General features: G+C 40.7%; 2 protein-coding genes across 4 annotated transcripts in view; both read left to right on the top strand.

The window, feature by feature from the left end:
- Positions 1 to 18,284, top strand: part of LOC134626885 (V-set and immunoglobulin domain-containing protein 1-like) — a 92,418-nt gene that overhangs the window by 37,121 nt on the left and 37,013 nt on the right. The gene's annotated exons all lie outside the window — the stretch shown is intronic.
- On the top strand, positions 152 to 17,522 carry LOC134626884 (butyrophilin-like protein 10). 2 transcript variants are annotated; one of them, XM_063472774.1, is made up of 5 exons: positions 152 to 277; positions 4,751 to 5,086; positions 7,315 to 7,593; positions 15,606 to 15,707; positions 16,687 to 17,522. In XM_063472774.1, exons 1-4 carry the CDS (start codon positions 169 to 171, stop codon positions 15,686 to 15,688), a joined length of 807 nt encoding a protein of 268 aa, XP_063328844.1. In that variant the 5' UTR covers positions 152 to 168; the 3' UTR covers positions 15,689 to 15,707; positions 16,687 to 17,522. The 2 variants fall into 2 exon arrangements, with proteins under 2 accessions (XP_063328844.1, XP_063328843.1); XM_063472773.1 differs by having other exon boundaries at positions 16,593 to 17,522.

The following is an 18,284-nucleotide window of genomic DNA, read 5'->3' as shown; positions in this document are numbered from 1 at the left end:
TTCTGTGTAACTGTCGCTGTTAAACAATTTCGTCTAAAAGGCGCTGATGTTGCGACATATCACACCGGAAGTGCAGTTGTGGTTTACTACTTTAAGAGAATAGAAACAAAGTGTTTTGGAGAGCGTCAGTGCGGGAGAGGAGTGGCTCCGAGCTCCTTTTTTCAAGAGATGCTGTTTGATCCTCAGAGGATTTCTGCAGACATGGAGCTTCTACCACTTCTGTCTCTGAGCTTCTGTTTCCTGACTTTGTCCGGACTGACGTTTGGTGCTGAATCCGGTAAGAAACTCACTGATTTAGACTGATCATGTGTGCAGGCGCAGTCACGTTTCACAGCAGCGGATGGAGCTTTAACGCTGCTCAGGGTGGCTGACTGCGGCATCTACACCTGTGACATCAGCTTTTTACGCAGCCGCATTTTAATGTAAAACAATGAGAGGGCAGATTAATGTGCAGCATCTTCAACAATGAAACGAAATTATTCTCTTTAGTGTTTATGATCCATTATCAGACATTCTCATTATTCCATCCTGACGCGTTTTAACCTGTAAACACACTTCGGCTTTCATTCTGCTGACACGGTGTGACGTTTGTTTGTGACTGAATGCGATTTTTTTAATGCATCCAAAGTTTTATATTATCTTAAAGTGGGTCGATAAAATAGAGAATAATTAACCACACACACTTTCTCTCTCTCACTCTCTCTCACTCTGTCTCTCTTCCTGTTTCTGAGTTGTAGCTCTTTGGCCCCTGTACTCTTTTTTCCTCACACTGCTTGTTCCTGTCACTGTCTTCTATCACACCTGCAGTCTTCTGCTCCTTGTTACCCACCACAGTATCTGGTTGGTTGTTCAGCAGCTGCTTGCCTGTGTGGAACTGAAGTCCCTCAGAACCACAGCCCTGTTGTTCTCAACCATCATTGGTGGTGTCTCCCATTGGGACGTTTGAACGTCTAGTTCAATGCAGCACAGATGTTCTTGTACACTTTCCCAGCTTCTTGGTTGTGGTGCTCACTGTACGCTATCCCAGATGTAAGCTGGGACAGCTTAAAAAGTCTTGTGTTGAAAAGTCTCCGGGACATTTTTGCACAGTCTGCAGTGTGGATCCTGTAGGCTGTGGTAGACTCCTGCCTCTGTGGATCTGGTGCTAGTATGATCAGAGCCTCTGTGCTGTTCTTTTGCGTAGATCAATGTTCACATCAGTGAGCATCGCCTCTGATAGTGTAAGCCTGGGGACTTGTGCCCTCAGTTAGGTGGTTACCTTGAATTTGGGCACAATCTCCATCTTCAGCTCAGTAGGTGCATCTGTGATTGGAGGCGGCTGGGCATCATCTAGTTCAGATCCACTCTTCTTCCAGGGTCGGCTCATTATCTCCATGCTGCTCACTATTGATCCCACTCAGAGCCGGACTGGGACAAAAAAATTGGCCCTGGCAGTTTTGGCCCAGGTGACCCACCGTGATCAGTCACCCAGCTTAAATATGTGCACATAAAGCAATGATCACACTGAGTAGTGCATGCAAAAAAACAATTTTCTGTTTAAAAGATGTGTTACTTAGCAGGACTTAGGTAAGTAAAATAGGTCTTTGTGTTTCTCTCCTTCACTTCTACCACAACAGTCTGGCCCAACTAGAGACAGGGGTGATGGCAGTTAATGTTGTTAGCTAGTGCTAACCACAGCAGCTACGTGGAACCTCCAGGGTTTGTTAAAAGTGTTGGTCGTACTGCTGGTGATGGTGCAGCGGCCCTGACAGCTAACGTCTCCATTAACTTGACACATTTGGCTGCATCGTTTCTATTTTCTTTTTCTGTTTCTCTCTCAGCTTTTCAGCTCCACTTTTTTTTCTTTTCTTTGTCCATCTTTATCAAACACTTCCTTCACACTAAACTCTGTTCTGCAAGGTGCACCAGTGCACAGAGAAGGTGGCCTGAATAATTATATCGACAAGGAAAAGAAAATTAGCCCATGTTCTCAGAGCGAGTGATTCAATGAGTGAAGAGGCCCCGTAGGATTAAGATGACTACAAAGACGAACAGTAGGCTCCATTTCCATTTCCTGAGGTTTCTACAGTCAGAGTTAAAACACTGTGTGGCCCATTAACATGAGGCTGTTACCGACTCTGATGTGCAGGTTCAAACTGGCAGGAAGATTTTTGAGAGCTCAGCTGGTGAAAAGGACACAGACTGGATGTGTTTCAAATCTTTATCAGTGAAACATTTTTGGCCTCACAGTGTTGACACTGTTGCTGCCTGAATTAGTGATATTTCATCACGTGGAAATAAAGAAACCTGCTGCCACACAAACTTTCTTTAACCTCTGATGAGCCACCTGGTCCTGGTGACCTGGTTAGGGGCAGGGTTATGTTCACTTTTATCTCTTTACATGAATTTTTAATGCATTTGCCACACTAAAATAGAAATATCATCCCAGAAGAACTGCAAGACCAAAATGCTCATGAGACACTTGAACTGAGAGGCAACATCTTCTACTTTCTGAAACTCTGCTTGTTTAGCGTGTAGCTAAAAGCCAGGCTACACCTAACACTAGCACATGTGGCTCACTGGTGACCTGCTGGATGTTTATGAGTTTAATACGTTTCTTGTGATCTTGCCAAATTCTCCTGAGCCCACAACTGTGTTTGTTTTCCCCATAAACACAAAAGTATGAAGATCTTTGCAACAAATCAGAAATTAAGAAATGAGTTCACAATCTTTCCACACAGCTTTGTGGTAACGACAGTAGGTTAGATATTTGTCTGTTTTCAGTCACGTTTGAGCGAGAAAGTCAAGTTTCAGCATCTTCAGGAAACGGATGAGGCGTGTCATGTACATGCACGTGTGTTTCTAAGAATCTCTCGTTTATTCACTTTCCTCATCGCGTCTGTCAACCCTGCACACAAAGCACAATGTGTGATGGGGAAGAAGCACTAAAGGCAGGAAGGAGTCAGTCAAAGTGACTATCAATGAGTGTGCCTCTACTTCACATGCAGTCGTTTGTGTAAAGATACTGCATCAAGAGGATGCAGTCATATTAGCAGCAGTCCATTTACAGAGAGAGAGAGTTCACTTTAATGGACCTCTCCCTCTGTGTTCTGACATCTGTGATGCAGCACTTTGTTCAGTGAGCATCTTACAGAGCAGTTAACAGCATTTTAAATTATGTTTAACAAGCAAAGCGAAAACGTGCTGCTTAAAAGAGGAAGGAGAGCAGAGAGCAGGACGAGGACTTTGGATTTGAGCCGTGCTGTCAGAGACTTTGCTGAGTGCCCAAAAGATGAAGATTAGATATTTGAGCACTTTGTGTTTTTGAAGCTGTTGATGTTATTGATTATTGCTATATGATTAGAGCATGTCTGTGTGCTAACAAAAATAGCTGCCCTGAACTCCTGGCATAAACTCTTATAGACAACTGTTACAGCTGAGATACTGGGAATCAGTATTCTTGAGACTGAAGAGGATGAATAATACAGGAAACACAGAAAGAATCATTTTTCAGTATCATCAAATATACAGATATGGACCCTTCAATTAAAAAGAAAGAAAGAACTTTATGACAATAAACATTTACTGAAAATTAACTAATGAAAATCAGACATTGCTTTTGAATTGTTGTTCAGCAGAATGATTAAAAAATGAAATTGTTCTGGAAAAAAATGGTCCCCTTAATTACTTTGCTACACAACCTTTGGAGGCGATCACTGTAATGAAGCAATTCTTGTAACTCTCAGTGAGACGTCTGCACCTGTCAACACTCCTCAGGAGAAAACTGCTTCAGCTGTCTCAGGTTTGAAGGTTGCCTTTTGGCGACTACATTTCACTCCAGGATGCCTTGATAGTCTTGACATTTCAAGACACTCTGTGCCAACTGCACCAAAGCAAGCCCAAGAACATAACCGAGCCTCCTCCATGTTTCAGAGCAGGCGCTGTGTTATTTTCTTTATAAGCTTCATTTTTGCATCTGTGAACATAGAGCTGATGTGACATTGCAGAAAGTGACTAAATGGCAAATTCCATTCATGCTTTTTGTGATTTGCTTTTAACACTGGTGTCCTCCTCAGTCGTCTTCCATTAAGTCCACTTGAGCTCAAACAGTAACGGATGGTGTGATTTTACACTTTACTTCACCTGGAGTTCTCCTCTAATCTCTGGAACTTATTGATAAAATTTGTCATCAGTCATCAGTTCATGTCCAGGGTGGCTACAGTCCTGTGGGCCTAAAAACTTGATTAATACAGTATATTGTACTGTAGTCACAGGAACTGTTTGGAGACAGTCTTATAGCATTTACCTTTAACATGCTTGTCTTTAATTGTCAGTCTCATCACCTGAGACAGCTTTCTCCTTAGCTCAGTGGTTCAGTGAGGTGCAGGGACTTCAAACAGCACATAAACTATTTTTCACCCTTTAAATAGGCTGACTGATTACAAGTTTAACGTCCCTATAGTCATCTTATTTTTACTCTTTTCTAGAGGTACCATAATTTTTGTCCAGGTCATTTTAATTGGTTTGTTTTTATGAAGGGGAACTGAGCTAAAAATATATGATTTTTATAGTGAAAAAGTTTGCTGATTATATTTTTGTGGCTTTTTTTTTCTTTAAAATTAAACTTGGACCTTTTTGTTTTGAGTTCATGATTAGTAAAAATCAAGCGTGAACTTTCTTCTGATTGGCTGTCTGACTCATAAATGACTCTCATTATATCCTCATCACTTTGTATCTGAACAAACTGTTTAATTCATGTTTTGTCTTTCAGGACCACCTGACAGCAGAGTGATTGTGATGGAAGATGATGATGTCATTTTACCCTGCTCCCTCAGCACCAATGAGAACATTGAGAAAAAACTGTTTGTCTGGAAAAAGGAAGGAACAGTTCCTCTAAAGGAGGTGTTCATGTTTGATGCCGGCACATTTAATAAAGGTCAAGATGATGAATTCAAAGGTCGAGTCTCACATTTTCCAGAACTGCTGAAGTACGGCAACGCCTCCATAAGAATGAATAAAACTAAGCTGGAGGACAATGGAAACTACACCTGTAGTTTTCCAGTGATGCAGCCCAGTGTAAAAACATCCCGCATTGAGCTTGTTGTTGGTGAGTGCTGTTAAAAATCAGCTGATTATTTACAGATGAAACAGTCAGCATGCACATCTGGCAGGCTCTCACCCCCACAGCACATCTGCAGTGATATTTGCAATATTTGGTGAACAAAGCTGAGACTTTCCCATGTGCATGCTGGCCCTTCACCTGTCTACTTACCAAAAATCTGAGGTATCCATAGGGTTCAATAAACAAAATAAATTGGAATAAATAAAATAAACTATAACTTAATGAATAAGTGTTATTTTTTCTTTGTATTTCAGACACACAACTGTTTAAACTGACTGCCAAGTTAATGATAACACAGTCACCTCTAACATGTGTGTGTTTGTTTCCTTTCAGAGGGCATATTAATCTGTTAGAGCCTCTCACAGTCATGTGCACTTCTGCATGTATGGAATTACCAGAATAAACTTTATAATAATTTCCAAACCATAAATAGCTGATAACTTCCTGTTTGATCACTGTGAAGTAAAATCTGTGATATTTAATGTAGTCTGTTAGTTTTACCTTTAGCTCTAACACAGATCATTTGTTTGAGGATTATGCAGGAAATGACTGAAGCCTTGATGTTTTTAAGCTTTTATTTCATCTGTTATATACAGTTAATCGTTCATTTAGAGGGCTAGGAGGCTGAAATTTACAGGATATCATCTTCATTTTCTCTACAATAAATATGCCAGGTTTCATGCTGATATATAGAAGTGGCTCTTAGATATTACAGATTTTAGTCAAAAGTGCAAAGAGGAGCATCTCTAACAAATTACTTCAAAATTCCACAAAAATCTCTCCAAAGTTAACAAATAATAAGGATTCATTCAGTTTTTTAAACTTTAAGTGTTCTTAAATGTTAAACTCAAATAAAAAAATACTTCTCAAAATAACTGAAGTAAAGATTTACACATTTATTATCTGTTAATCGGGTCTTTTTCAATGGATAAACAAATTTTCTATGAATTGTATTCGCGCCAATGTAACAGCGAGGCTAACTACTTTAACTTCCATATATGGTGAGACAGGTGATTTCCACGGCTTCAACCTGAGAATGTTTTCACTGCGGTGAGTGTCTACTGGACGACAGCATCTGTCAATCCAACACGCCCGTAGCTAGCGTAAAGATGCTCTTCTGTGATTGACTGCATGGATTAACGGTCTTGTGAGTTTGTCGTCTTATGTCGGAGAGAGATGCGGATTGGTTAATTCTGTTCTTTGGCGTTTACAGATTTCCAAGATACCAAACTTGATTAGTAAACTTCTTTTTTCAATACTTTAAAGTCAACTTTGTTGTCGCAGTTTTAGACGTTTGCATAGCTCCGATAAAACTTTATGAAAGAAAGAGTTCACCTTTTTTCAGGTTAGTTTTACTCCCGGTTGAACTCAAACGAGCCGAAATTAATCTTTGGAGTCTTTTTTTAAGGAGTTCATGTTTTGCCTTTAAAGGCCTGTTTTAGTCCAGTAAATTGCTTTTTACCGGTGATGCTACAGGCTAGCACTAAAGTTAGTAATTACTTCCTACCGTAAATTAAAATGTTATTGTTTTTATGTCGCAAATCTTTCGCTGAGATTTATGAATCTACTGATAAACGAATGTCTGAGCTTTCAAATGACGTATAATATTTCTGTATCAGTGTTTCCGGTCATCATGAAAATATACAGTATGGTTATTTATTAATTTTTACATGCAAACTAGGGTCGCATACAACCTCTGCGTTTCAAAAGGTTAAAGGTCCGAAACGTCCCAGGTGAGTCCTGTTTGAGATTATGTCAGTGATATTTACATCCTCGTGTGTAAACGTAAACTCATACGTAACTGATAGGTAAAGACTGTTCCGCCAACACCTTTATCTTCTTTTGGAAACAACTATGAAAAGTATCTTTATAAACAGTTCAATTTTTTTCGTATTATATGTAAATATTTACAGATATTTTTGTGCTATATTACCTAATTTATAATCATTTCAGTAACTATGAATCAGTTATCCAAGGCATTGTGTTCGTTGCACATTGCTGTTTTGTCCAATAGAAAACTATATGCTCATACTAAATATGCTCAAAAGGTATATCATCCCTCTGGTGTAGTTAAAATAATAACTGTTACTACTCTGCTTTTCTTTTTCCTCAAACACATCATAACCCACATCTGCACTCACAGTAGCGGAACAAGAAAAAAAAATTACTGGTCAACTGCAATTGTTTTTATGCAATATATTATGTGTTCACAGGTGCAGCTCCAGACCCTTATGTCACAAATCTTAAAGAAACAAATGACTGGGCGCTGCTTAAGTGTGATGTAAAGGGTGCTTACCCTGAACCTACAATGGAGTGGTGGAACAGTAACAATCAAACCATTCTTTCTGAGGAGCCGCAGGTCTCTAAAAAAGGAGAGCGCTTTTACGTCACCCTCAAAACTACTGTGGAAAAGACCGACTACTATCGCTGTGTTGCCACACAGAAGGACATCCACCATCAGATATATACGGAAATCAATGTGCATTTGAACGGTGAGTGGCATTTTAATCATTAAATAATTTAAATAATTATTGCTTTTGGAAACTGTGAATATATGCTTAGGCTGAATGCAAAGAATGATATATGCAAGGAAATAAAAGATTAAATAATCAAATAATAAAGACATGGAGTCAAATGTTTCTGTCAAAATGTTTCTCAGGTGAAAAAAGAATAGATGTGTGTTAAAACACCTCAGCAGTCACAGGGCTCTAGAGTCGCAAATGCGACCAAATTTTTCAATGGTGCGACAGTGCGACCAACTGTTCGGGTAACAAAAAAATAAATAAAAAATCTCTGCAACTCTCCGTGTGGTCAACAACAGACACACATTATGCCCCTATTGTGGACTAAACCAATCAGAGATAGTCAGGGGCGGGACCTCTCTGATTGGCCGTGGTCCAGTTGAAAGTGCAGGTGGATAGAGAGAGATGAGTAGCTTGAATAAAGTGATATCCTGAATCGACTTTTAAATGTAAATGTATTTTGCCAGAAACGCCAGATTCTCAGATTAAAGCTCACAAAACTATTTCAGCAAACACCAAACAACAAATGAGAGCAGCTACACGGATTCCACACAAAGACGTAAACACAGAGCGGACCCGACACATCAGAATCAGCTTTGTCTTTCTCGGCTTTCTCACCCGACGGCCCATAGACGGACACGCTGTCGGAGCTCAGCGATTCTGATGCGTCGGGTCCGCGCTGTGTTTACGTCTTTTTGCGCTGATTCTGAGCTGCAGGTTTTGTCTCTCCAACCAAAATTCACCGAGCCAGCAGCAAAAGAAGCAGCAAACTGCGCTTCACATTTGATCAATGTCGTCATTAATTCCCTCTGACTTTTGCTGTTTTGCTTTCACCACGATAAAAATCCCACTTCATGCACAGCTCTCTCTCTCCCTCTCTCTCTCTCTCAGTGTACTTCAAGAACAGTTTCCCGTCATAAGAGCTGCTTCTTGGGTACTGATTAACGTGAAGGGATTTAAAATAAAATCATATGTTACATTTAATAAACACTTTTGGGTTTTTTAATAATTAAATTCATCTTTGCCATGTTGCCATTGAGAACATCTGGTATTGCTTTCTTTGTCTGTTAGTGGGAACCCTGGCATTGCATGCTGTTCACCAGTGTGCTGTAATCTGGGGCATAACTTGACACTGCAACTGAGTCTTGCAGATGTGCGTCAGAGAGGCGCATTCTGTGTTTGTTCTTGATGAAGTTCATGTCAGAAAAAGCTGATTCACAAAGATGGGTTGAACCAAACAGGATGGCTGTGCATAGCTGCTGTGCATCCACCACTGTACTTTCCTGTGTCAACAAGGCACCAAAAGTTTGGTGCATCCTGATAGGCTTTGAGGTGGAGGCCATTTTGCAATGTTACAGTTTTGATTTCTACTCCAGCATCCAAGCTGAATGTTGCACTTAGTTTCTCATTAATGCATGTTGTGTCCACATTCATGAAAGGATTGGGAATGAATGGCACACATGGCTCAAGCTGATCAAGGTCATAAAACCTATTCTCAAACTCTTGCCCAAGTCAGTTTATGACTTGAGAGTACTTTTCTGCAACTTGGTCAAAAGTCTCAGATGCAGAAGCATTGTCTTTCAGCATCATCTGCACAGAGAGAAAGTGCAGCACCTTTTTTTCTCTGTAAATGCTCAGAGAAAATGTGCATCTGGGTTTTAAATGCATTTAAAGCACTTATCACCTCAGCAACACTCTTACCTTTGCCTTGCAGCTCACAATTCAAATGGTTCAGTTATCCAGTAAAGTCCATTAAAAATGTTCAGTGTCCTCCAGCAGCGAGGTGTCTTCACTATTGGATTGCATGAACTCCTTGATTTCACCCAAAAGCAAAATTCGTCCCCTGCTGAGGCATCAGATTTCCATGTGTAATAGCAGGTCACCATATTCAAGGTTGGTGACCTGCTACACAGAACAGAACATTCAAGGTTGGAAAAACCTTGAATGTTCTGTTCTGTTTAGCTCTGTAGCGGATGCTGTTTATGATCTTCACAATGGGAGTCATGACATGCTCGAAGCCGATCACCTTTGCACATAATGCCTGCTGGTGAATGATGCAGTGGTAATGCATAAAGTTTGGGAACTCTGTGTCACCCTTAAAGTGAGCGATGAATCCTGTATGTCGGCCAATCATAGCAGGAGCCCCGTCGGTAGTCACTGATACCAGCTTTTCCAACGGTACCTTTTTCTCTGTGAAAAACTCCTTCACTGTGTTGTAGATATCAATTCCCCTCGTAGTTGCCTTTAGTGGATAAAGACCATCAGCTGCACTGTATTGCTGCTGTCCACAGACTCATCACACTGGATGCTAAACCACCTGCACTTTGCCAGATCCCAGTCCAGTTGATGGCCAAGTTCCCGGACATAGCCGACACTCAACCATTGTAGTTGCCCCCAGTTGGACATCGGAGAGAGTGGAGATTGCATCGGTTTCATATTTTTCGTCTTTAAGCACTGTTTTTGCAGTTATCATCATTACATCTTTGAAAACCTCCCTGTCTGAAAATGCCATCTTTTTCTTAATCAAGAAATGTGTGGCTTTAAATGAGGCTTCGGTTGCTTTTTGGGAGTTTTTCACCAGTCTTGTGAAAAAAGACTGCTGTTTGCTCAAACCTGCCTTTAACTTGCAGGCTTTTTCCGCTCGTAGTGTGCTGCCCATTGGTTAGTTAGCATGGTAGCTTGTGTGAGACGTTCAGAAATGTCTCTCCATATTGTCCCACTTTACTGTTGGCACAGTCGCCTCAAATGTTTTTTTTTTTTTATTATCACTTTCAAATTTACACCAGTGCAAGTGTGATTTTAAAAAAGAAGAGCAAAAACAAAAATAGATAAAGCTTACTGGTAAGTGGCGCTATGATGAGCTATTTTTAGGACAGCCCAGGCGACTCATGTAGCCCTTGCGGGCAACCTGGTGCCCGTGGGCACCATGTAGGTGACCCCTGATCTAAACAAAAAAGAATATGTTTAATTATTTTTAGTAATGCTACTTCAGTGCTATTTTCTCAGAAACCAGAGGGGAATTTGTCAGATATATTGTTGAATGGATCTTTGGGAGTAGGCCTGTAATTATCTAAAACAGTGGGATCTAGAGAGGGTTTTTTAAGAACAGTGATGACACTGGTTGTTTTATGGGCCAGTGTTATCCCTGTCCCAGTGATAGACACTGAATGATGATAGAGCGAAGCCAGGGGTCGATATTCCACCCAAATTTGGAAGTAATAATGGAGTAATGGATTTGGTTGATGGTGCTAATAATGCATCCTTTATTTTTCTCAAGACTGTATCCTGAACAAGCAAAAACATTGTCCCCTCAGTATTACCATATTTTTCGGATCATAAGGTGCACCAGATTATAAGGGTCGTTAAGCGAAACAATACAGTCAGATAAGTCAAACTTTACTCAACTCATTCTTTCTGCTTCCTCCACTTCCGTACCATTGATTCATTAATATTGAATTCTCTGGCAGCTGCTCTATTCCCATGTTGCTGCAGTATATTAATGACTAACCTCGTATTGTGGATAGATTATCTCAGTTGTTCTCCTGACTGAAGTTTGGTCCATTTACAGCATCCTGCCATGCGATTGCATTTGTCCCTAACCATCGGGAGCCTTCACGTTAACTTTTATTGAGTGGAAAAAAGTTAGCGTTCATCCTCCAGCTTCACTGTGTTTATGTTATGCTAACATAGCTGTGTAGCTAGCGATCACGTAGCACATCATTATATACCAGCTAGCCCAACTTCAGTAACCCTACAAACGTCACTGCTGTTTAGTTTTCTGTCTTCATTTATGTTGGAAGTGATAGCAGAGCTGTACGTTTGAATTTTTGCAGAAATCTCTCAGTCAGATCATGGTGTATCATGTTTAGGTGGAAACTAGCGAGCTAACTTCCTGCTAACTTCTAACTCCGTTAAATTTAATAAATTCTGTTTTCATGGATGCCTGGATGTTAAACTTAATTGTTACAACGCTGATCATTTTTTTAAGACAGTTTGTAACCTGAAGAAGACGGAGTTTAGGACCCAGATTACGCCGCGAGACTCCTGACTACAGTAGCCATAATGCTCCGACAATCCATCAAGCGGTGCGGCTTCGTAGCTTACCAAAGTCATACTAAACATTTTGACAGATTTTTGAGCGCCGTGTACCACATAAAATCAGTTCGAGGTCAGTAAGCACAACCAGAATTCATATATAAGGCGCACCGGATTATAAGGCGCACTGTCGAGTTTTGAGAAGATTAAAGGATTTAATTATAGTGCGGAAAATATGGTAACCAAAATAATAGTGATTATAATATTTTGCTATAATCATGCAGCCCTATCAAAGAGTAAATCACTTCTTCTAATTAAACAGATTGTTAACATGTAGAAGAACTTACTGTGCGTATTTGCTGGTGCTTTTCTAATTATTCTGCTAGGACAGGCTGTAAACATCCTTCTTACTAAAGATCATCAGGTCACAGAAAGAGGAAGCAGCTTCATCCTGTGGATTTATAGAACCAGAACCCCAATACAGGAAGTCATAATCAGCTCACTGTTTAATAAGTCCAGTGTCTGATCCTATGAGTACAACCCAGTAGGCAGTGCCGTTATTGGATGGAACCGATGAGTTAGGGGACTTAACCAGTTCTGTGTCTGTTCCCTTTGGATGTCTAGCTTGTTTATCTCTGAGGAATCATTGTCTCTGAGTAGCCTTGCAGGTCAAGTGGGATTCCTGGCAGAGGAAAGGGAATGTCCATAATTTAGACCAGCGGTCCCCAACCCCCGGGCCTCGGACTGGTACCGGTCCGTGAGTCGTTTGGTACTGGGCCGCGAGAGTTGAGGCTCGGGTGTGAAATGTATGGTTTTCAGGGTTTTTATCGGTTTTCAGCGTTATTTTGTTATCGTTTTTTATCGTTAACACAGTTTTCCTGGGTCTTTTCACGTGTGTTATGAATAAATCTTCTTTTTTCGGTACCGGTACTAGTTTTATTTTGTTGTATTTATCCGCGACACCTTAAAGGCCGGTCCGTGAAAATATTGTCGGGCATAGACCGGTCCGTGGCGCAAAAAAGGTTGGGGACCGCTAATTTAGACTTTTTAGTGCAGGATATTTTGTTAAAGCAATTTAGCAGGAGCAAACGAAAAGCAAAATCAAATCACTTAAATTGTACTTATCAAATTAACCTACTCTGAGGTAATGCTGACAGAGGTTAGAGAAAAGAATGGGCAGGACGCACCTGTCTCTGCAGATATAATCCAATAGGAAAGGAGCCAAGTTTAGAATTTGTATTCCAGTCAGAAACAATGGAAGACTTAATCCAAGATGGCAAAATGAGCAGGTGAAAAATCATAAATCCACAGTGTTGGCATTGGTTGCTCCCCTGGTGCTACTTGCTATAATTTCTAAGTGTGGACGCCAGAGCCAAATCTTCAGATGTTTTCCGCTCATCCCAAGAACTAGAGGAAGTAACAACCCGGAATCTTCCTAGGCATGCTCTTTTATACCTCATTTGAATCCCCTTCTCTCTCTCTCTCTTTCTCTATAAACATCCAGTCATCGTCGTTGACATAATCACTCAATGTCCAGCCGCACTTTATGTTCTTTCTGACTTTTCACATACAAAAACAAAAACAGCTTAAACAGTTTTAAGTTTAAACCTTAAAATCACTTTGATACATTTTCTTCTTCTCCATGTTGTACTTAACATGACTTATTATTAATCCCATCACATATGAACATTCAGTTACATATGAATATGCTTCACTCCATGTAATTTTACTTCAATCAGCTTTATCATTAGGTCGTTCTCACATAAACATTTCTACATAATCTTCTTTTTTTAGTTTTGAAGAGAGTATGTGTGTATTAATTACAATGTACTCAGAACAATTGATTGTATTAAATCATTTTTACATTTTCATATTTGTTATATTGGTTAAACTTACACCTGTTTATGTTCTGATCAGCATCAAGGAATTAAGCATGATTAACTATCAGAAGAATCACACAAGAATTACGATTCTGTGTTTAACAATTACAATATACTCGTTTCATGAAACAGCAGGTTTCCGACACACATCCCAACACTTCCCTGTATCTGCACTCTGTCGCTCACTGTACCCTGGGAGATTTCAGATAATCAGAGTTTCTTCTATAAATCACTGTTAGCTGTCATACACTTTAGATCAATTTTTACGTGTTTTGAGTTTAAAGGTTGTAATCTATCCTATCTACCCTCAATTTTAATGCATATAGACACTGAGGGTTTTCGGGAGGAGCCGTGCTGCTCTCTGGCAGGATGCACCATGCCCTCCTGTGTTTTAAATGCACTTTAGAACAGCACACAGCAACACTACATATGAGCGGGCGGAGGGAGATTTGGGGTCTTCACTCACCCCAGTTCTGTTAGCCGTCAGGGCTGGGGGGCTGGGAGGAGGTGCTGGCCGTCAGATTGGGGTCTGGGATGCGGGGCCTCCCTACTACTGCAGATAAGGAGGCGGTCCGCTTGCCTCCACCCCAGAGAGAAGGGTTACACCTCCTGGGTCTAGGTGCGGCTTGCCCCTCGGGGGGCGGGGGTACCTGGACCTGGGATATAGAGTATGTTTGGGGAGTGTGATTGTCTGTGCAGTGTCTATTTGTGTCTGTCTACACGTTGGGTAAGTGCCGAGTATTTGGTTGTGTATATGGGGGTGGGAATATACGTTTGAGTCTGCGTGCGCCTGTTCGTCTGTGCCTATATGTCAGTTTGGGTCTTAGACTCGAAATCTCTGGGAACATCTCAGGCCCTCCAAAGTACGGAGGCCTATCTCCCCTCACCACACTCCCTGCCGGTGGCTGATGCCCTCAGACGTTGGTGTGCTGGTGGTTCTTGTCGGCTGGGGCTGGGCACTCATGTATGTACCGGCTCACTCCTGGTGGCCGATTGGCGGGGCCTGGCGCCTGTGGCCCGGCTGGGCCCCTTCCGGGGGGTGGGGTGTCCTCAGGCCTCTGGCCTCTGGGCCTGAAGCTCGGTCCTCTCTGGCGCAGCTGGCTGCCGGCAGAGCCCGCGGGCACGCCACTGCAACCCCCTCTGGCCTCTGCTCTGTGGCTGCTGGGTGACCTCTCGTTTGGGGCTCTACTCAGCTCTTCCCAGGAGGGTGGCACGGTTCCCCCCCCTTTGGTGGTCCTCCTTGGGTCCTCGTACTCTGGGGCCTCTAGATGTCTGGGGCCTGGATCTCCTCCATACCTGCTTCATGCCCTGGGGGACGGGGCTATGGCTCCCCACACTCCCTAGCAGATCATTACATGGAGAAACCTTTGGAATACAAGCGTGCTTATCCACACAGGTGTTCACACGGGTGTTCACAGACACAAACTACACCTTTCTTGGCTGCTACCTCAAAGCACATTGTGCGCTGTCTATCTTGCGTGCTGCACAATAACATTTAATATTTAGTATCTACTGTTATCTACTGCTAGCTAGTTTATTGTGATGGTGCTGTATTTATTATGTTGCTGTTTTTTGTTTGTTTGTTTTCTCTTCTGTTTTTTTTTCTCCATACAGGTGATCCAGGTGTTTTGTTTGTTTTCTCTTTCTTTCTTCTCCCCTTTCTCACCATCTCTTCTCCCCTCTATTTTTCTTTCTCCCCCTCTTTCTTTCATTCTTTCTCCCTGTCCTATCCCCCAGTCATGTCTGTCCCGACTGTAACAACCGAAAATAAAATAAATACATAATTATAATAAAGGTCAATCAAATGGACCAATATGGCAAGGCCATGATGATCCACTTGGTAAAGTAAATCCGCTTGGCATCTCTCTTGGCCTTAAGACAACAATTCTGATGGCTAAAGATCCAAACGGGACAGGGGGAGAAAAATAAATAAATAAATAAATCAGTGTTAGCTGTCATACACTTTAGATCAATTTTTACGTGTTTTGAGTTTAAAGGTTGTAATCTATGTTGAATACATGTTTACTGTTATACTGTGAGAGTAACTTTACCTTTTTTGTGTTTCAGATGTCCGGTCGGGGACTGGAATGATTAAAGCTGCTGTTTTTTCTGTTGTTTTTGGAATGATTGGAGTTTTTGTTGCTGTTTAATTTTACTGCAAATCTTGAGGTGAGTTTGAATAATGATGTCACCTAATCTGTGATGTGAGGGAAATTCTCCTGTTAGTGTTTCAGTTTCCACACAAAATCCACCTCACACACTAATTTGTTGACCCTCCTTTAAAGACAACTAAACACATTCCCACTGAAGTTCCAAACACATTTTTCAAATCATGTCCTAGATTTTCTCTTTCATTAAATATTATTTTTATTTAATCATAGCGAGCGGACCGATCTCAGTTAAACTGCACTGCCTAGGGCCCTGACATCTATATGACCTATTCAAATATATATTTAACTGTTCAGCTGAACACAGGTGTGTCACAATAGAATGATCCTAGCATATGTATGTGTCTATTTTTTTCTATCGTAGCATTTCTTTGGTAGTTATCTTTATTATTTATGTAATGATTTCGTTTGAAATAGCATAATAGTCATTTGAAAATCTACATATTTCAAGCTGGATTAAATCACCTCTGTTTCAGGATCCAAATATCAGGGTAATGCTTCAGGTCTAAAACACAAACCAAAAAATGTATAAATGCTGAGAGGAATAAATGGAGAAGTTGGTGCTGGTGAACAGGGCTACCTTTGGCTCCGACAGATACATTATGAAACCTTTATTTATATGGATACAACAGTCCATTTTCATCAGGTTGTGTTATAATATAATTTTAACTATGTGTAATAAATGTGCAGAAACAGAGCTGTTAGGAGTGGCTGTCCCTGAAATGACAGAACAGCTGGTGAAAGGCAAACCAGGCAGAGCAGATAAAAATGTGTTTTATTACTCTGATAAATGATGTAAAGAGAATTTTAATATAATTTATACAGTCTGCATATGATAAAGACAGCTATGATTTAATTTAAGTATTTTTTTTCTGCAATCCCACAGCTGCAAAGTCACAGGAACAGTGTAGAGCATCCAGTTATTATAAAAATCAAAGACCACACAGACGACTCTCTCCACTTCTAAAATTCTCTTGCAGTGATCTGAAGTTGTGCAAAAGATGGAAGAAAACCTCCACGTCACAGAGCTCCACTCCACTTTTTCCAGGATGTGAAGCTGTACACTGGAGTGTTATTAAGAACTTTTTATTTCCTGCACAGATGTGATGAAACTGTAAAAAATTCAAATTGGTCCCAGAGCTGTTTGATATAAATTGCCTTATTTGTATTTTTTTTTAATGTAATGTGATGGTAAAGAAGATAATAGAATAAGTGATGACAGTAAAACATTAAAGTGACACAAAAGGAACCAAACCATAAGAGAGCGACCTGAGAGGTTTGTGTATGACTGAGTGTGGATGAATATCTGCAAGTAAACTGTTAGAACATCAAACATCTGGAGCTAAAATGCATTCAACATTGATTCAGCTGTATTAAACACGAGCACTGATAAAACAGATGCTGAAAAATGATAATGAACTTTTTGTATAATGTGCCTTCTTTAGTATGCATGTGCCTTTGGTATTAGTTCAGGGAGCGATCGCGACTAAAGAGTTAGCAGTTCGTCTTGTAATCGGAAGGTTGCCGGTTCGAGCCCTGGCTTGGACGGTCTCGGTCGTTGTGTCCTTGGGCAAGACACTTCACCTGTTGCCTACTGGTGGTGGTCAGAGGGCCCGGTGGCGCCTGTGTGTGTGAATGACTGAATGTAGTGTGAAGTACTTTGGGGTCCATAGGGAGTAAGTAAAGCGCTATACAAATACAGGCCATTTAGTTTAGATTTTTAAGGCACTAAGCCAGTCTGGGGTGTGCTGCTGATGATTGATTCTGGAATTTGACTGAAAGTATGTTTATGCTGTTAACTGATGATTTTACATTATTACGTCATTTCAAAAAGTGCTTAAATATTTCTGCAAAAGTCTAAATAAAACAAATCAAAATAAACTATTGTGACTTTTTTATGTCTTCAAACTTTTATAAAGGAAAACAGAATTTATTAAACTATAGTTTAAGTTGATGTCAGTTTTTTGAGGGTAAGAGAAAATTTGAATGTAGCAGAATTCTATTATTTAAATTTATTACATTTATTTATTGTATAAAGTTTCTAATATCAGACAATATCTATTGTTTAATATTAAAAAAAGGAACCAAAGTGTTTCTACCTGCAGCAGCTGATAGTGTGTTGGGATGACTGTTTCTCTGTCAGGACTCAGCAGCTGTCCGTTAGTGATCTTAAAGTGATGTTTCCTCCTCAGAGGACTTCCACAGTGATGGAGCGTGTCTCTGCTCACTTTGTCTGGAGTCACGTTTGGACATGAAAGCGGCAAGAAAACTGACGAGTGACGCACTGAACTGGAATCAGCTGGAACATGTGGAGTCTGGAAACTGCAGTTTATCTGTGGAGGGTGGATGAGGTGGGCATCAGCATTCAGCTCTGTCTGAACCTTCATCACACGGTATGAGCCAGCATGGATCCCAATGAACAGCTCAGATCAACACTGAAGTATTGGCTGAGGTCATAAAGACTCCTTCTGGACTCTTACTCCAGCATCAAATACCTGCACAGTGTCTGAGAGCTTTATTCAGCCTGCAGAGAGATTCTACTGTTTCAGAGCAAAGCTGCTTTTTATCAAACCTCCTT

The sequence above is a fragment of the Pelmatolapia mariae genome, linkage group LG5 (assembly GCF_036321145.2).
Source record: "Pelmatolapia mariae isolate MD_Pm_ZW linkage group LG5, Pm_UMD_F_2, whole genome shotgun sequence".
NCBI lineage: Eukaryota > Metazoa > Chordata > Actinopteri > Cichliformes > Cichlidae > Pelmatolapia > Pelmatolapia mariae.
The sequence above is the reverse complement of the archived record's forward strand: the minus strand, read 5'-3'. Positions and strand labels throughout refer to the sequence as shown.

What these genes read in the sequence shown, in the direction of transcription:
- LOC134626884 (XM_063472774.1), top strand. Translation starts at nt 169, where the DNA reads ATGCTGTTTGATCCTCAGAGGATTTCTGCAGACATGGAGCTTCTACCA. An exon ending in GACGTTTGGTGCTGAATCCG is followed by an intron (nt 278 to 4,750) that starts GTAAGAAACTCA and finishes TTTGTCTTTCAG; the next exon opens with GACCACCTGACAGCAGAGTG. An exon ending in AATCAATGTGCATTTGAACG is followed by an intron (nt 7,594 to 15,605) that starts GTGAGTGGCATT and finishes TTTGTGTTTCAG; the next exon opens with ATGTCCGGTCGGGGACTGGA.